Here is a 15,194-nt window from a genome sequence, read left to right as displayed (position 1 = left end):
GAACGCTTCAAGCACTATCTGGCATCGGCCAAGTTCACCATCTTCACGGACAACAATCCGTTGACACACCTGGCAACAGCCAAGTTAGGTGCGATGGAACAGCGATGGATGGCCCGGCTGTCTAACTTTGACTTTACCATCAAGTATCGGGCTGGCAAGAAGAATAACAATGCTGATGCGCTGTCCAGAATGCCTCACTTACCCGAGTCTGGAGAAGACCTGGATGAACTCGAAGAGATAGAGTTACCGGCTTTCCATCACCAAGGTGTTTCCCAGTGTGAGCATGCTGTGGGAGTGAAGCGCTCAAGCCAGCACGAGGTCTCGGTCAACCCATTACTCCACCATAATTGGGAAGAAACACAGAATGGTGACCCGGCCGTGCGATTGGTCAAAGAGAAGCTAGCGCAAGCTGAGACCCATCTTGGCCCAGACGCTCCAGAGGAAGCCCAGCAGCTGTGGAAGGAGAGGGGACGACTGTTCACCTACCAAGGCAAGCTCTGCAAGAGATATGTCAACTGGCGAACAAATGAACTTGTCTGGCAGATAGTGGTTCCGCAGAGGGATGCTCCAATGGTCCTAGCAGCGTATCATGATAACGCAGGACACTTCGGGTGGAAGAAGTTGGAGGCCCTACTCCGTGATCGGTTCTATTGGGTGCACATGAGAAAGATGATCGAGAAGTGGGGCCGAGACTGTGGCCCGTGTAACCTGAGGCGGAAGGATGATGCCAGCCAAAGGTCTCCCCTACAGCCAATTGTCACGAAGCAGCCCCTGGAGTTGGTGGCCCTGGACCACGTGAAGCTAACACCAAGCCGGTCAGGCTATGTGTACGCCCTCACCATTGTGGACCATTACTCTCGTTTCCTGGTAGTAGTGCCTGTGAAGGACCAGACAGCCAGGACAGCAGCTAGAGCGTTCCAGGCATCCTTTTGTCGACCTCACGGCTATCCGGAAAGGGTACTGACTGATCAGGGTCCTGCATTCGAGGCTGAAGTGTTCCAAGAGTTCTGTAACATGTACGGTTGTAAGAAAATCCGAACCACACCGTACCACCCCCAAACCAATGGACTGTGCGAGAAAATGAACCATGTGGTTATTGATATGCTGAAGACCCTACCGCTGGAGGAAAGGAACCAATGGCCAGAAAAGTTGCCAGATCTGGTAGACCTGTACAACCATATCCCAGTGAATTCGACCAACTGCAGCCCCGCTTACCTGATGCGAGCCAGGCCTGGCAAGTTGCCTGTAGACTTTGAGATGGGGACTGTGTCGCCTGAGGCGGTTCAAGAAATAGAGGATTGGGATACAGAACGGCAGCAGCGGTACCGTAAGGTCCAGGAGTGCGTAGAGAGGAGCCTGTCTCAAGCAAGAACGAGACAAGAGCAGCATTACAATCAAACAGCCCCAGCAACTCCCTTAGCACCTGGAGAACAAGTCCTCAAGAAGAAGCGGAGGACGCATAAATTGGATGATCAGTGGGAAAACGAGCCCTACACCATTATCCCCTCCAACTTTGACAATAGTAAGGTATGCCTCATAAGCAAGGATGAAGGCAAGACCTATCAAGCAATTTCCCGAGACCGCCTGAAAGCGTGCCCTGAACGGTGCAGAATCCAAAGAGAAATGGAAGGAGTACAAGGAAGTCCCCAAAGTCAAGAGAAAGAAGGGGAGATGATTCAAACCATCCTTGGAAAGTTCCCCAAAACTTGGACCCGAATAAACAACGCTATAGTGGTACCAGTTTTGACGTTTCCGCAGTTGGTCGAGCCAGAAACAGAAGAGGTTCCGGATCCACCTAAAGAACCGTCCGCGCCAGCACGAGATGACACGCCAGCAGTGGAACAGGAGGATCAACCCCCTGTCAGTGGTGAACCTGTCATACCCTTGGCGACTCTTAGCCCACAAAGGCAACCATCACGCTTACCTATTGGGGTTAGGCCCACCTGTAGTGCTGAGATAGAAGACGCACCACGTAGTCAGGGGCAAACACCAGAGCTACGTAGGTCCCAGCGCAGCACTCGGGGACAACCCCCTCCAAGGTATAGAGAGTCAACTGTATAAGGGAAAAAGAAGGAGTATTTATTAGAATGTACATAGTTATGCAAAATGTCTGTAAGGTTGTGTACAAAATGTTTTTCTTTTCTTTGATTGCGAAAATGGACAATTGGGCCACTGGACTATGGGTGGCCAACACCTAAATTGTTCATAGTTAGCACCAGTGTGCTCGACACCCCTGAAGAAAAACCCGTCCGGCGTGCATAGAGTGGGGTCATCAATGCTCTGACGCACGCCCAGAGCCTACGTTGGGGGTTTGATCGCGGCGGGTCCCCCATGGAGCAGTGTAATGGACACCCGGCAGGGAGCCACACTGGACTATTATAGTAATGTTTAAGTTTGTAACGTTAAAGTATTTGCGCCTCCCATAATGGGATGAAATGTTCTAACATGTCATGTTTGTTTCTACAGTCCGGGAGTACTGAATTTAACTAAGGGGGAGTGTGGCGCCCCAGGACCTGGTCGCCACAACAGCATTGCCCTCCCAAAGGGTTAATGCTGAGCCTGGAGGTAATTGGTAGATCTATTGGCCAGTAAGTTAACACTCAACACAATTCTCCCTCCGGCCAGCAGAGGGAGCTCTGAACCTGGAACTTCAGGGAGGATTCCTTAAGTCTGGCTGAAGGGAGGAAGTAGTGGTTAGTCTGGAGACAGGAGTGAAAGAGTGCAGACGCAGGGTAGTGCTGCCTTGTGAAACTGGGGCCTAGAGCTTGGATAGCTTGGCCCAGTGAAGCAAGAGGTGCAGAGAGGCACAGCAGAGACTCGGACATCGGAGTCTGTAGTTGCCAGGGCATAAAATCCATCCCTGGTAGCTGAATCCGGAGGGCAGGAGAGCTGCAAGCCCCCTGTCCCAGAAGCAATCTGAAGGTACAGCTGCATCCCAAGGGCCTGGTGTGGGCTCCAGCAGAGAAGCACCAGAGAGGGCCTGCGCAGTCTACCACACAGAAAAGGGGACGAAAAACAAGTCCCAGCAGCAAGAGGGCAATTGCAAACCTAAAGTGCAGTGTCCTAAAACAGCAGAGAAAGATTAAGGAGTAGGCCTCATACTCAACTGGCCAAAGATCACCCCAGGCACTTCCAGGCCGGCCGGATCATCTTTACCATCTGTGACGGTCTCCCTGGACTAAGTTTCTGCCGAGTAAAAGAGGAGAAGGTAAAGAGACTACTGTTTGTGCCTGTTTCTTTCATTGCTTGTCGGCCCTGCACCGTGTTAGTCACACAGCACCATAGACTTCCACAAGCACCAACTGTGCCCCGGGCATTGCTCCACCTGTGGGGAGCAGTACCACCATTGCTGCTATAACATCATCCCGGTGGCCTCACACAGCAGCGGCGGCTTAATAGCCGCAGACCACAGGTGGCGTCACGAATACAAACTTAAAGTCATCCGCCACATATTCAACTGACACCCACCAGGGCCACGGAGCCGGGCCCAGCCACCACTGACTACCACCGGACTAGTCCGGCCCGGCACCGGGTGTCCCATAGCCCTGGGGTGGGCGAGTCAGAACCTGTCACCAGATTTTTGAAGAATAAACCAAAACTAGCACCTTAAAGGTAAGGTGTGGCGGGTTTTTTTTTGTATTAATAATAGTGAGTATAGAATCCATTATTATTAATACAAAATTAAATTCATTGTTTTAGTTTTTATTTAATTCTATTTTACTGAACCACTGGGCGCTGCCATCTTGGACTTGTGTGTAGCGACAATTACCTCATTTATGGCAGCACCCATTGACTCTGATAGTCCCGCTCCGACCCATATACTTAACACGGAGAGCTCCCTGCTGTGATCTGGAGATGCCCCCTGAGCTGTCCAGATCACAGCAGAGGGAGGAGATCGCCGCCATCTCTTTGGAGCTCACAGTGTATGCTGTGTGCTGCACTTTCGCCCTGGAAAGACAGTGGGTTGACAGGAATAGCTGCCGGTAGCAGAGGTCTTGGAATGAGGTGAGTAGGGGCCTGCGTGCGGCAGAGCATTGCAAGCGGGTGGGTGGGCGTTCATCCAGAAGAGCATTGCAAGCGGGTGGGCAGCAGAGTATTACGAGCGTGTGGCCGTGCGGCAGAGCATTGCAAGTGTGTGTGCGGCAGAGCATTGCAAGCGTGCGTGCGACAGAGCATTGCAAGCAGGCGTGCAGCAGAACATTATAAACACGCGTGCGGCAGATTATTGCGGGCATGTGTGCATACATGCGGCAGAACATTGTGGGCGGGCGTGCAGCAGAGCATTATGGGGGGCGTGCAGAGCATTGCGTGCATACGTGCGGCAGAGCATTGCGAGCATGTGTAGCGTCCACGGGGCCTTAGGGCCACCTGTCACCGGGCCAATGGTTCCTTGGGATAGCTGTGACTGGCTTGACCCGGTTCCGTGACCCCGTCGGCTACATGACAAACAAAAACATCAAACAAACAAGTGTGCAGTATGGATGGGGATGGAAGGAAGGTGACGGGTCCCTGGGGAGCGTGTCAGCAGTTGCAGCGTGACTGGGGTCTCGGCCTCCTTCACCGCCGACCCTTCCTGTGATTAGTCCTCTCCTAGGGGCAGTACTGGATAGGGAGTGGGGATGCTTTGCAGCGCCACCCGCGGTATGCGGCCAGGAATTAGCCGCCACTACACAGTCTCTCTCTGGGACAGGTGTTAGGTGCAGCCGGGATGGTATCGCTACCTGCGGGTGGAGCGGGGAACCACGGGAGGTTGGTGAGAACGGGGGCTGCAGGCCATGGGAGCGCCGGAGCGCAGGACGGTGGCAGTTACTCACAGAGTCACCGGATGCGGGTTCCAGTCACATTATTTACTGGCTCAGGTGGTATCGCACCCTGGGTGCTGGTCCTCGCCGTCAGAGACTCCGGTTGCTTCCCGGGAAGGTCAGAGGCTGGATCCGGTTTGGTAATCTGTGGCCTTTCTCCTCCATGCACAACACTGTACTCTCACCCAAGTCCTGGTCCGTACGGCCGGTAGCCTGGGCCTCTCGTGGGTTGGACCTCTGACCCATCTCCCAGGCTGTGCCTCGGCCACCCGATCTAGGGCTCTGTACCTCTCCTGTGCTCAGTCCCGTGCTCTGGTGATTGCTCCTTTTTAGTCCACGATTCCAGGTGCCGAGTCCCGTCTCTCTAGATGTTACTGGCACTGGCTTGGTTGTGCTGTCTGTTCGGTGTTACATCCAGACAGCTCTGATCTGCCGCCGCAAAGGGCCTGGCAGCCTCACTTCAGGGAGCTACACACTGTGCATCTGCTCTGTCTCGTGTCCAAGCTGTTTCTCCTGGCTAAAAGTTAAACTGAAATGTTCTCAACTCCTAACTGCCCATTCCACCACCTTTGCAAGTTGTTATAGCAACCACTCTTCTTCTAATTAGTGGAGTCCACCTGGCGTCTGCCAGGAAGTGTGTGTGTAGAAACATTGTTAACCCTTTTCTAGTGACTGCTTCTCCCTGCTGTAAGGTGGTGTGAGGTGTGTGTAGAACTTACCAGATTAACATCTTCACCTGCCCGGGGAGGATATAATGACATACCCTGTAGCAACCAGTCTTAGGGGAGCTACACATGTGTGTGTCAGAGCATTGCGAGCATGCATGTGGCAGAGCACTGCGTGAGGTTGGGGGGAGAACAAAAGAAAGTCAGGACAAAGGAGGGTAGAGGTGGGATTGGGTTATAGCTAGAGATGAGCGAGCCTCTGAAGGCTCAAGTTCGGTTCGGTTTGTCAAACGGAGGCTCCGTTCGAGTTCGGTTCGACTAACCTGTCGAACCCCATTGAAAACAATGGGAGGCAAACACAAACATATATAAACACATTATACATGTACACATACAGTTAATAAACATTGCCATAACACTTACAGGTCCCCGCGACACGTCCTGCACTCTGTCTCCCGACGCTTTTCCTTCCGATAATCACTGCGTCCTCCCGGTAACCAGCACTGATGATAGGACCTATCGTGACGTCAAAATAGCATGTGACCAGTCACGTGTCTATTATCTCATTGGCTACAGATTGGTCACATGGCTATGACATCATGCTAGGTCCTGTCAGTGCATCTCTCCGGTACGCGGTGATCGCTCCAGCATGTCCGTGTACCGGCAAAATGCTCTGACACATGGTCGACTCCCCGTTCCTGTATGTGGGCGCTCTTTACAGAGTCAGCCCACATGCAGGGACTAGCTATCACAGCCGGTAAATAGCTATGGGGAGATAAGGTATACACACCAGTGACTATGTAAGGGGAATACATGAAATAGCAGAAACTGCTGTGTGAATACTGACTTGAAAAATCCAATAGCTATATGCAAGAGTGAATATGTGAAAAATGGAATCTGCATTACTGCCATGAACATATGAATCAAGAGAAATTTAGCTACTGAATTGATCAATGCAATAGAGCCCCAACACTACGCCAAAGTATTTCTCTACGTTGGGGTCCCTAGCTTGTGTGTGTCCTCTCATGCAGTTAAAAAACCTACCGTGTATGGGAAGCTGAGACCCAGGCTATTTATGCGTATGATATGGATTGGCAATAGGTGTGGTTGGGGAGGGTTCACAAACGAAAAAATACTAACAAATAGGAATAACGTTTGGAACACCATTCTAAGTCTTAGAATGGTGTTCCAAACGTTATTCCTATTTGTTAGTATTTTTTCGTTTGTGAACCCTCCCCAACCACACCTATTGCCAATCCATATCATACGCATAAATAGCCTGGGTCTCAGCTTCCCATACATGGTAAGATTTTTAACTGCATGAGAGGACACACACAAGCTAGGGACCCCAACGTAGAGAAATACTTTGGCGTAGTGTTGGGGCTCTATTGCATTGATCAATTCAGTAGCTAAATTTCTCTTGATTCATATGTTCATGGCAGTAATGCAGATTCCATTTTTCACATATTCACTCTTGCATATAGCTATTGGATTTTTCAAGTCAGTATTCACACAGCAGTTTCTGCTATTTCATGTATTCCCCTTACATAGTCACTGGTGTGCATACCTTATCTCCCCATAGTGATGTTTTTTTAGGTTTTTGCACCCAGTTCGGACTTAGAATGGTGTTCCAAACGTTATTCCTATTTGTTAGCCGGTAAATAGCGGCATCGGGAGTCACGTGATCGGAGCACCGTTACTATGATAACCCGCCTGTCGTGGTGATGTCACCGCTTACAGCCCGCAGCGGCACCGGGAATTACGTGATCAGAGCACCGTTGCTATGGTATCCCGCTTGTCAGCGGTGATGTCACATGCAGCTTCTGCTCACTCACTGAGTGAATAGACTGCACGGGAGCAACAGCGTTCTTCCTCCCACACAGTGCTGCCTGATGTAGCAGAGCTGCATGGGTTGAAGGAGAAAGAAGACAGAAGACCATGGATCATGGAGGGCTGACAGGGAGTAATAAACATGAAGTCTCTAAGTGTGTCTGTGTATTTATTTCTATTAAAGCATTTTTTCTCTGTGTGGTGTCTTTTTTTTAACCCTTTATTGGAGATTCTTAATGTCCGGGTCAAACTTGCCTGACATTAAGAATCTCTGGCTTAATACTAGCTAGTAAAACAAAGCTAGTATTAACTCATTATTGCCCAGCGAGCCACCCGGCTTCAGGGCAGCTGGAAGAGTTGGATACAGCGCCAGATGATGGCGCTTCTATGAAAGTGCCTTTTTCTGGGGCGGCTGTGGAGTGCAATTCACAGCAGATGGGCCCAGAAAGCTCGGTCAAACCTGTGCTGCAGATTCCAATCCCCAGCTGCCTAGTTGTACCTGGCTGGACACAAAAATGGGTCGAAGCTCATGTCGATTTTTTTTTTTTTAATTATTTCATGAAATTATTAAAAAAAGGGCTTCCCTATATTTTTAGTTCCCAGTCGAGTACAAATAGGCAGCTGGGGGCAGCCGTACCTGCCTGTTGTACCTGGCTAGCATTCAAAAATATGGCAAAGCCCACGACATTTTTTTGGTGGGCAAAAAACTCCTGCATACAGTCCTGGATGGAGTATGCTGAGTCTTGTAGATCTGCAGCTGCTGTCTGCTCTCCTCCATACAGACAGACAGCAGCTGCAGAACTACAAGGCTCAGCATAATCCATCCAGAACTGTATGCAGGAGTTTTTTGCCCCCCAAAAAATTACGTGTTCTTTGCCATGTTTTTGTATGCTAGCCAGGTACAGCAGGCAGCTACGGGCTGCCCCCAACCCCCAGCTGCCTATTTGTACCCGGCTGGGAACCAAAAATATAGGGAAGCCCTTTTTTTTTTTTTTTTTAATTATTTCATGATTTCATGAAATAATTAAAAAAAAAATGACTTGGGCTTCGCCCAGTTTTTGTGTCCAGCCAGGTAGAACTAGGCAGCTGGGGATTGGAATCCGCAGCTCAGGGTGCCCAAGCTTTCTGGGCACCCCTGCTGCAAATTGCAGTCTGCAGCCACCCCAGAAAAGGACGCTTTCATAGAAGCGCCATCTTCTGGCACTGTATCCAACTCTACCAGCTTCCCTGGTGACGGGTGGCTCGCTGTATATTATCAACTGGCCCTCAGCCCGAAATTCATGGTGTCACGCCAATATTAGACATGGCCACCATGAATTTCTAGTACAGATAAAAAAAAACACAACAGACAGAAATTTTTTTTTTTTAGAAATAAAACACAACACAATTAGTGACTCCATCTTTATTGAAATAATTAATCCCCCTCCGCAGTAATCCTGGGTCAAGGGTCCCGCGCCGTCCAATCCGGATCCAATATCATCTGATCGGTTTGCTGGAAGGCAAAGCGATCAGATGATGTATCAGGTTCAAGGGCCTGAATCACATGACACAGCAGCTGATTGTATAAATGGCTTTTATACAATCAGCTGATGAATCAGTGCAAAAAAACCAAACTACACACTTCTGTGCAGACTCCTGTCCGACAGCATCAGCTAATAGTTTATCCGGCCGGGCGGTAAAAATCCGGCCTCACCGCTCGACTTATAGTGTCAGCTGATTCCGTCAGGTGACCGCATCAGCTGATCATCGCCAGGTCTGAAAGAGAGAGAGAAAGAAGAGAGTGAGAAGAGAGAGAGAAGAGAGAGAAAAGAGAGAGAAAAAAGAGAGAAAAGAGAGAGAGAAAAGAGAGAGAAAAGAGAGAAAAGAGAGAGGGAGAGAGAGAGAAGAGGGAGAGAAAGAGAAGAGAGAGAGAATAGGAGAGAAGAGAGGGAGATAGAGAGAAGAGGAGAGAAGAGGAGAGAGGAGAGAGAGAAGAGAGAAAGGGGAGTGAAGAGGAGAGAGAAAGGAGAGAGAGAGTGACTGAGACTGAGACTGACTGACTGAGTGGGACTGACTGACTGAGACTGATTGACTGACTGAGACTGACTGACTGACTGACTGAGACTGACTGACTCAGACTGACTGACTGAGACTGACTGACTGAGACTGACTGAGACTGACTGAGACTGACTGACTGAGACTGCCTGACTGAGACTGACTGAGACTGACTGAGACTGACTGACTCAGACTGACTGACTGAGACTGACTGACTGAGACTGACTGAGACTGACTGAGACTGACTGACTGAGACTGCCTGACTGACTGAGACTGACTGACTGACTGAGACTGACTGACTGACTGACTGAGACTGACTGAATGAGACTGACTGAATGAGACTGACTGACTTAGGCTAAGGCTAAGTTCACACATCCTGTGTTTTGCATCAGTCACAATCCGTAGCCTTGAGGAATTACGGAATCCTGCAAAATATTTTGAAGGAATCCTGTATTTCCCCATAGACTTCTATTAGTGACGGATTGCGACTGATGACCCTGCGTTGCATCCGCTGCGTCGCGGTCCGTCGTTTTTGACTGACCGCCGAGCGGGGAGCAACGCAGAATGTAACGTTTTTCGGGCCGTCAAAATTAACGCGCCGCGCAGGAATCCGTCGCCATCCGTCAAGCTTGTAATGCATGTCTATGGTGCTGGATTCCGTCGTAATCCGTCTTACAACGGAATCCAGCGCAGGATTCCGTCATGCTCTACTGAGCATGCCCAGCATGCTTGGCACGCCCACTGGGCTGTCCCAAACACAGACGGATCATGACTGATCCGTCAAAAAACGGATGCACAGCGGATGTAACGGACGCAACTGATCCGTTTTTTCACAGGATTCCTGTGAAAGGAATCCTGTGAAAAACACATCAGTTGCATCAGTTGACATCTTGAAAATGACTGATCCGTTGCTGACGGACCTGACGGATTGAAAACACAGGATGTGTGAACTTAGCCTAACTGAGATTGACTGACTGACTGAGACTGACTGACTGAGACTGACTGAATGACTGAGACTGATTGACTGACTGACTGAGACTGACTTAATGACTGAGAGAGCAATGCAGCCTCATTCCGTGAACTGCTCCGATTTTAGAGGTGTGGCTCACAGCTGATGTCCGGCTCCTCCCCTCAGTGCATAATTAAATTAAATTAGAATTATAAATAAATAATTCTAATTTAAAATTAAAAATAAATCAAATTTTTTACCGACACAGCCGGGACTTATTGAACTCGTGAACTAAGGCTTCTTAGGCGAGCGCTCTATCCATTCAGCTACTTGCTCTAATGATAAACATAAGCAGATTTGCATTGCAGACTGAAGTCTCAGATTACAGCGCGGTTCACCTCAGGTGCTACGTGGAGAGGACACAGAGCGCTCCCCGTCATCTTCATGTAGCAGAGCTAAACAAAAACCACAGCCTCACCATGATTATCAAGTTGATATGTAAGAAGCTATATAATTAGAATTCATGGTATTAGAGAGTATGACCCAGGCCAGTCGCTAATTATTATATGAAAAAGACAAAGAATGTACGACCACAATGCCCAATAGTGAAAGGTGATATCTTTATTGAAACCAGGGTAGGTGAGGAGCGGCACAATTACAAGTGGGACTGCGGGCAGCAGGTATATCCAGGTTATCAAAGTATAATAACCAAATAACAATCAAAAATGATGATTGACCAAATGTACAATGTACATGGACAATATAGCACCCCATTAAATATAATAGATGATGGAGTGCCACAATTTCACCAACCAGGATAATGAATGATAAATCAAGCACCCCAAAAGGGGTGTAGTAACTTGAATTAGGTATATAAATAGTAGAGAAATCAATAAAGCACCCTTTAACAGATATAAAAACACAAGCCAGCCTACGGCTAATAGCATATATCTGGTGCTGACATACCTGGAAGGGAAAGAGACCTGGAGACACACAGTTACCCACGTCCACCCGGACGCGGGTAACTGTGTGGATGAAATTGGGGCGCTCCATCATCTATTATATTTAATGGGGTGCTATATTGTCCATGTACATTGTATATTTGGTCAATCATCATTTTTGATTGTTATTTGGTTATTATACCTTGATAACCTGGATATACCTGCTGCCTGCAGTCCCACTTGTAATTGTGCCGCTCCTCACCTACCCTGGTTTCAATAAAGATATCACCTTTCACTATTGGGCATTGTGGATGTACATTCTTTGTCTTTTTCATGTAGCAGAGCTAGCAGACCTGACAGTGTCATGTGGATTACGTCGGACCTGGAGGGGTATTTGGGAATTTTAATAAAATGGGGAAAGAGGATTTTTTTGTCTTGTATTCCAAATAAAGGATTTTTCGCTGTGTGTGTTTCTTTACTTTCACTTACAGTTTAATCATGGAAGGTGTCTCGGGGAGACGCCTGGCATGATTAACTCATTATTACCCCAATTGCCACCGCACCAGGGCAATTCGGGATGAGCTGGGTAGAGTCCCGGGACTGTCGCATCTACTGAATGCGGCAATTCCGGGCCGGCTGCTGGGTGATATTGTTAGGCTGGTGGCTCCCCATAACGTGGTGCTCTCCATCCTGACAATACCAGCCTCCAGCTGTGTGGCTTTATCCTGGCTGGTATCAAATATGGGGGAACCGCATTTTTTTTTTTTATTATTATTTATTTCTTTATTTTACTGCACGATATAGACCCGCCCACCGGCAGCTGTGATTGGTTGCAGTGAGACAGCTGTCACTCATCGTGGGGATGTGTCTGACTGCAACCAATCATGGGCGCCGGTGGGTGGGGAAAGCACGGAATAACTAATTGAATAATGAAGCGGCAGCCATTTTCAAAAGAGGAAAAGACGCTGCAGATTTGTGACAACCGTGCAGCGAGGCGCCCGTGATCGGTGAGTAGGAAAGAGAGAGGGATTGTGCTGGGGACGCAGGACGCATGCAGATACGCAACGTGCGCACATACTTACTGTGAAAAGCCACGTTTTTGGTGCTCGAACCGTTCTCGAACGTAACTCGAACTGTCGAGCTTTTAGCAAAAAGCTTGAGTTCGACGAACCACTCGAACACCCCCCAAAATCACTCGAACATGAAATTGGCGAACCTCGAACATCGCTCATCTCTAGTTAAAGCTGAAGTTGTTAGAAAGAAGGAGACCCACTCCTCCACCCTGTCTATTGCCAGGGTGAGGTGTGTGGGTGAAGTGAAGGCCGCCATAGTACAGCGCAGCAGATGAGGCACTGTCGGAGGGTGTCAGCCATGTTTCAGTAAGGCCCAGGATGGATAGCGTAGAAGAGGTAAAGAGGTTGTGAATGACGTGCAGTAACATGGTCCTGATATATGAATAATGATAATTGAGAAATAAAATAAAAATATATGAAATATGGGAAAATTGCAATAATATTGTAAATAAATAGATCAAGTACTCTGTGTTAAGATATCATATATATTGCAAATATAATCTAACACCACTCCCTGATGAAGGCTTACGGTAAAACGCATTTTGGAGCTGGCACCTTTCCAGAAGGAGAAGTATAGGAGTAAATTAGACTCTTTTTTTCATTTATTTCTTACTTCTATCCTTACTGGTGTTATTTGTCATTCTAGTATTCCCCTGATCTTTGCAAGCACTTTATATACAATCGTATATACCCTCATCATCAGCTACTTAACTCTTCTTGTGCATACTTGCATTGTATATTGTAAGATTTTCCCAGAATCCTTTATATATTTATTTACCATACTATTGTCATTTTCCTATATTTCATTTATCTTTATACATTTTTTGGGATTATTGCTCAAATATAATTATTCAGATGCTATACTATTTCCTCCTGCTGTTTGTCACCAATTAGTATCCCCCTGTTTTTTACATTTATCTTTTTAAATATTGTCATTATTTGTTTCAATATACTTGTATTCGTACTCTGGCTATACACAATTTTTTTTGCCGGTTTTCATGATTCATCGGGTGTTTTTTAGCCATTATACTTTGTTATCCGCTTATCTTAGGCGCGTTTTATTACCCATTTATTTTCTTAATTATTATCATTAGTATTATTATAATAATAATAATAAAAATAATAATAATTTATACAATTGGATGTGTTCAAAAAAATGTTTCTGTTCAGAGATAATCTTATATACAGTGGGAAAAATAAGTATTTGATACACTGTCAATTTTGCAATTTTTTCCCAACTACAAAGAATGGAGAGCTCTGTCATTTTTATCATAGTTAACTTCAACTGTGACAAACAGAATAAAAAAAATCCAGAAAATTATATTGTATGATACTTAAATAATTAATTCGCATTTTATTGCATGAAATAAGTATTTGGTCACCTACCAACCAGCAAAAATTCTGGCTCTCATGGACTTATTTTCATCAAGAAGCTCCTACTCTGCGCTCAGTACCTATATTAATTACACTTATTTGAACATGTTACTTGTATAAAAGACTTCTGTCCACACACTCAATCAATCGCACTCCAACCTCTCTACCATGGCCAAGACCAAAGAGCTGTCTAAGGACACCAGAGACCAAATTGTCAACCTGTACAAGCTTGAGATGGCTACAGGTCAATAGGCAAGCAGCTTGGTGAGAAGGCAACAACTGTTGGTGCAATTATTAGAAAATGAAGGAAACATAAGATAACTGTCAATCTTACACAGTCTACGGCTCCATGCAAGATCTCGCCTCATGGGATAACGATGATTCTGAGAAAGGTCAGGTATGAGCTCAGAACTACATGGGAGGACCTGGTCAATAACCTAAAGAGAGCTGGAACCACAGTCTCTAAGATTAAAATTCTGCAGGACATGCAAGGTCCCCCTGATCATAAAAGCACAAGTCCAGGCCCTTTTTAAGTTTGCCAGTGACCATCTGGATGATTCACAGGAGGCATGGGAGAAGGTCATGTGGTCAGATGACATCAATAGAACGCTTTGGTATCAACTCCACTCACCATTTTTTTTGGAAGAAGGATTCTTATCGGCTGATTACTGGATCAAAACCTTAGGTCAGGTTAGTAGTGGACAGTTTACAAACTAGTGGGATTTTGTAGACATATAAATGTACTTATGTAACAATAGTTGATAAGTTCTAGTAAATAATATTAAGTAGAATTTCTTACCGATCAAGAAGAATAGAGAAAGAAAGAAGCAGCAAGTACCTTGTAGAGACATTATCAAGTAATTGATGTTATTCTTCCTTTCTGTATAGTACCTTAGAGGTTTTCATGGGAGGGATACTGAGAGAAGGCTTTCCCGGAGAAGAGGTGGATAAACTTGTTTGAAAGATAGTTTTGTCACGTAATAAAATCCCGATCGGAAATAGAGCCGCAAATATTTACATTAATTACTCAGCTTTCCTAAAAAGAAAGAGATAAGATATAATCACATCAAATGATAGCAATAAATATAACAAATTTACTTTATGTATCCACCTATCTTGTCCTAATGTGAGATTTGGTCTTCAAGAAACTTGCTCCAAATAAGATGCATAATGTGATTATGTAATGTTATAGGGTGTGTTTTCTTTCCAACTCCTGAGCAAACAGTATTTTGGCAGGATATAAGATATATGTCTAAAGACATAAATTGTAAACTTGTGCCCTCACGCCTCTTGGTATCTGTTGAATTGTGTAAAGGGGGTGTTACACGCAGCGATATCGCTAACAATATCGCTAGCGAGTGTACCCGCCCCCGTCGTTTGTGCGTCATGGGCAAATCGCTGCCCGTGGCGCACAATATCGTTAGGAGCCGTCAAACGTACTTACCTGCCTAGCGACGTCGCTGTGGCCGTCAAACCGCCTCCTTTCTAAGGGGGCGGTTCGTGCGGTGTCTAAGCGGCATCACTAA

At 46.7% G+C, this 15,194-nt stretch overlaps 1 protein-coding gene across 7 annotated transcripts in view; it reads right to left on the bottom strand.

The window, feature by feature from the left end:
• The window catches only part of LOC142254635 (5-hydroxytryptamine receptor 3A-like), a 99,700-nt gene extending 84,869 nt beyond the window's left edge, over nucleotides 1-14,831 (bottom strand). For 3 of the 7 annotated variants that reach the window (XM_075325792.1, XM_075325795.1, XM_075325798.1), the window contains exons 1-2: nucleotides 14,780-14,831; nucleotides 14,468-14,704 (exon numbers count right to left, since the gene is read on the bottom strand). In XM_075325792.1, coding sequence (XP_075181907.1) covers nucleotides 14,468-14,519 — 52 coding nt within the window. In that variant the 5' untranslated portion in view covers nucleotides 14,520-14,704; nucleotides 14,780-14,831. Of the gene's footprint in view, nucleotides 1-14,467; nucleotides 14,705-14,779 lie in introns of those variants that run through there. The other 4 variants (XM_075325793.1, XM_075325794.1, XM_075325796.1 and 1 more) reach the window with 2 other exon arrangements.
• Between the last annotated feature and the right edge of the window lie 363 nt (nucleotides 14,832-15,194).

This window comes from Anomaloglossus baeobatrachus, chromosome 10 (assembly GCF_048569485.1).
Source record: "Anomaloglossus baeobatrachus isolate aAnoBae1 chromosome 10, aAnoBae1.hap1, whole genome shotgun sequence".
NCBI classification, from domain to species: domain Eukaryota; kingdom Metazoa; phylum Chordata; class Amphibia; order Anura; family Aromobatidae; genus Anomaloglossus; species Anomaloglossus baeobatrachus.
Note: the sequence above shows the minus strand (reverse complement) of the source record. Positions and strands in the feature narration are given on the sequence as shown.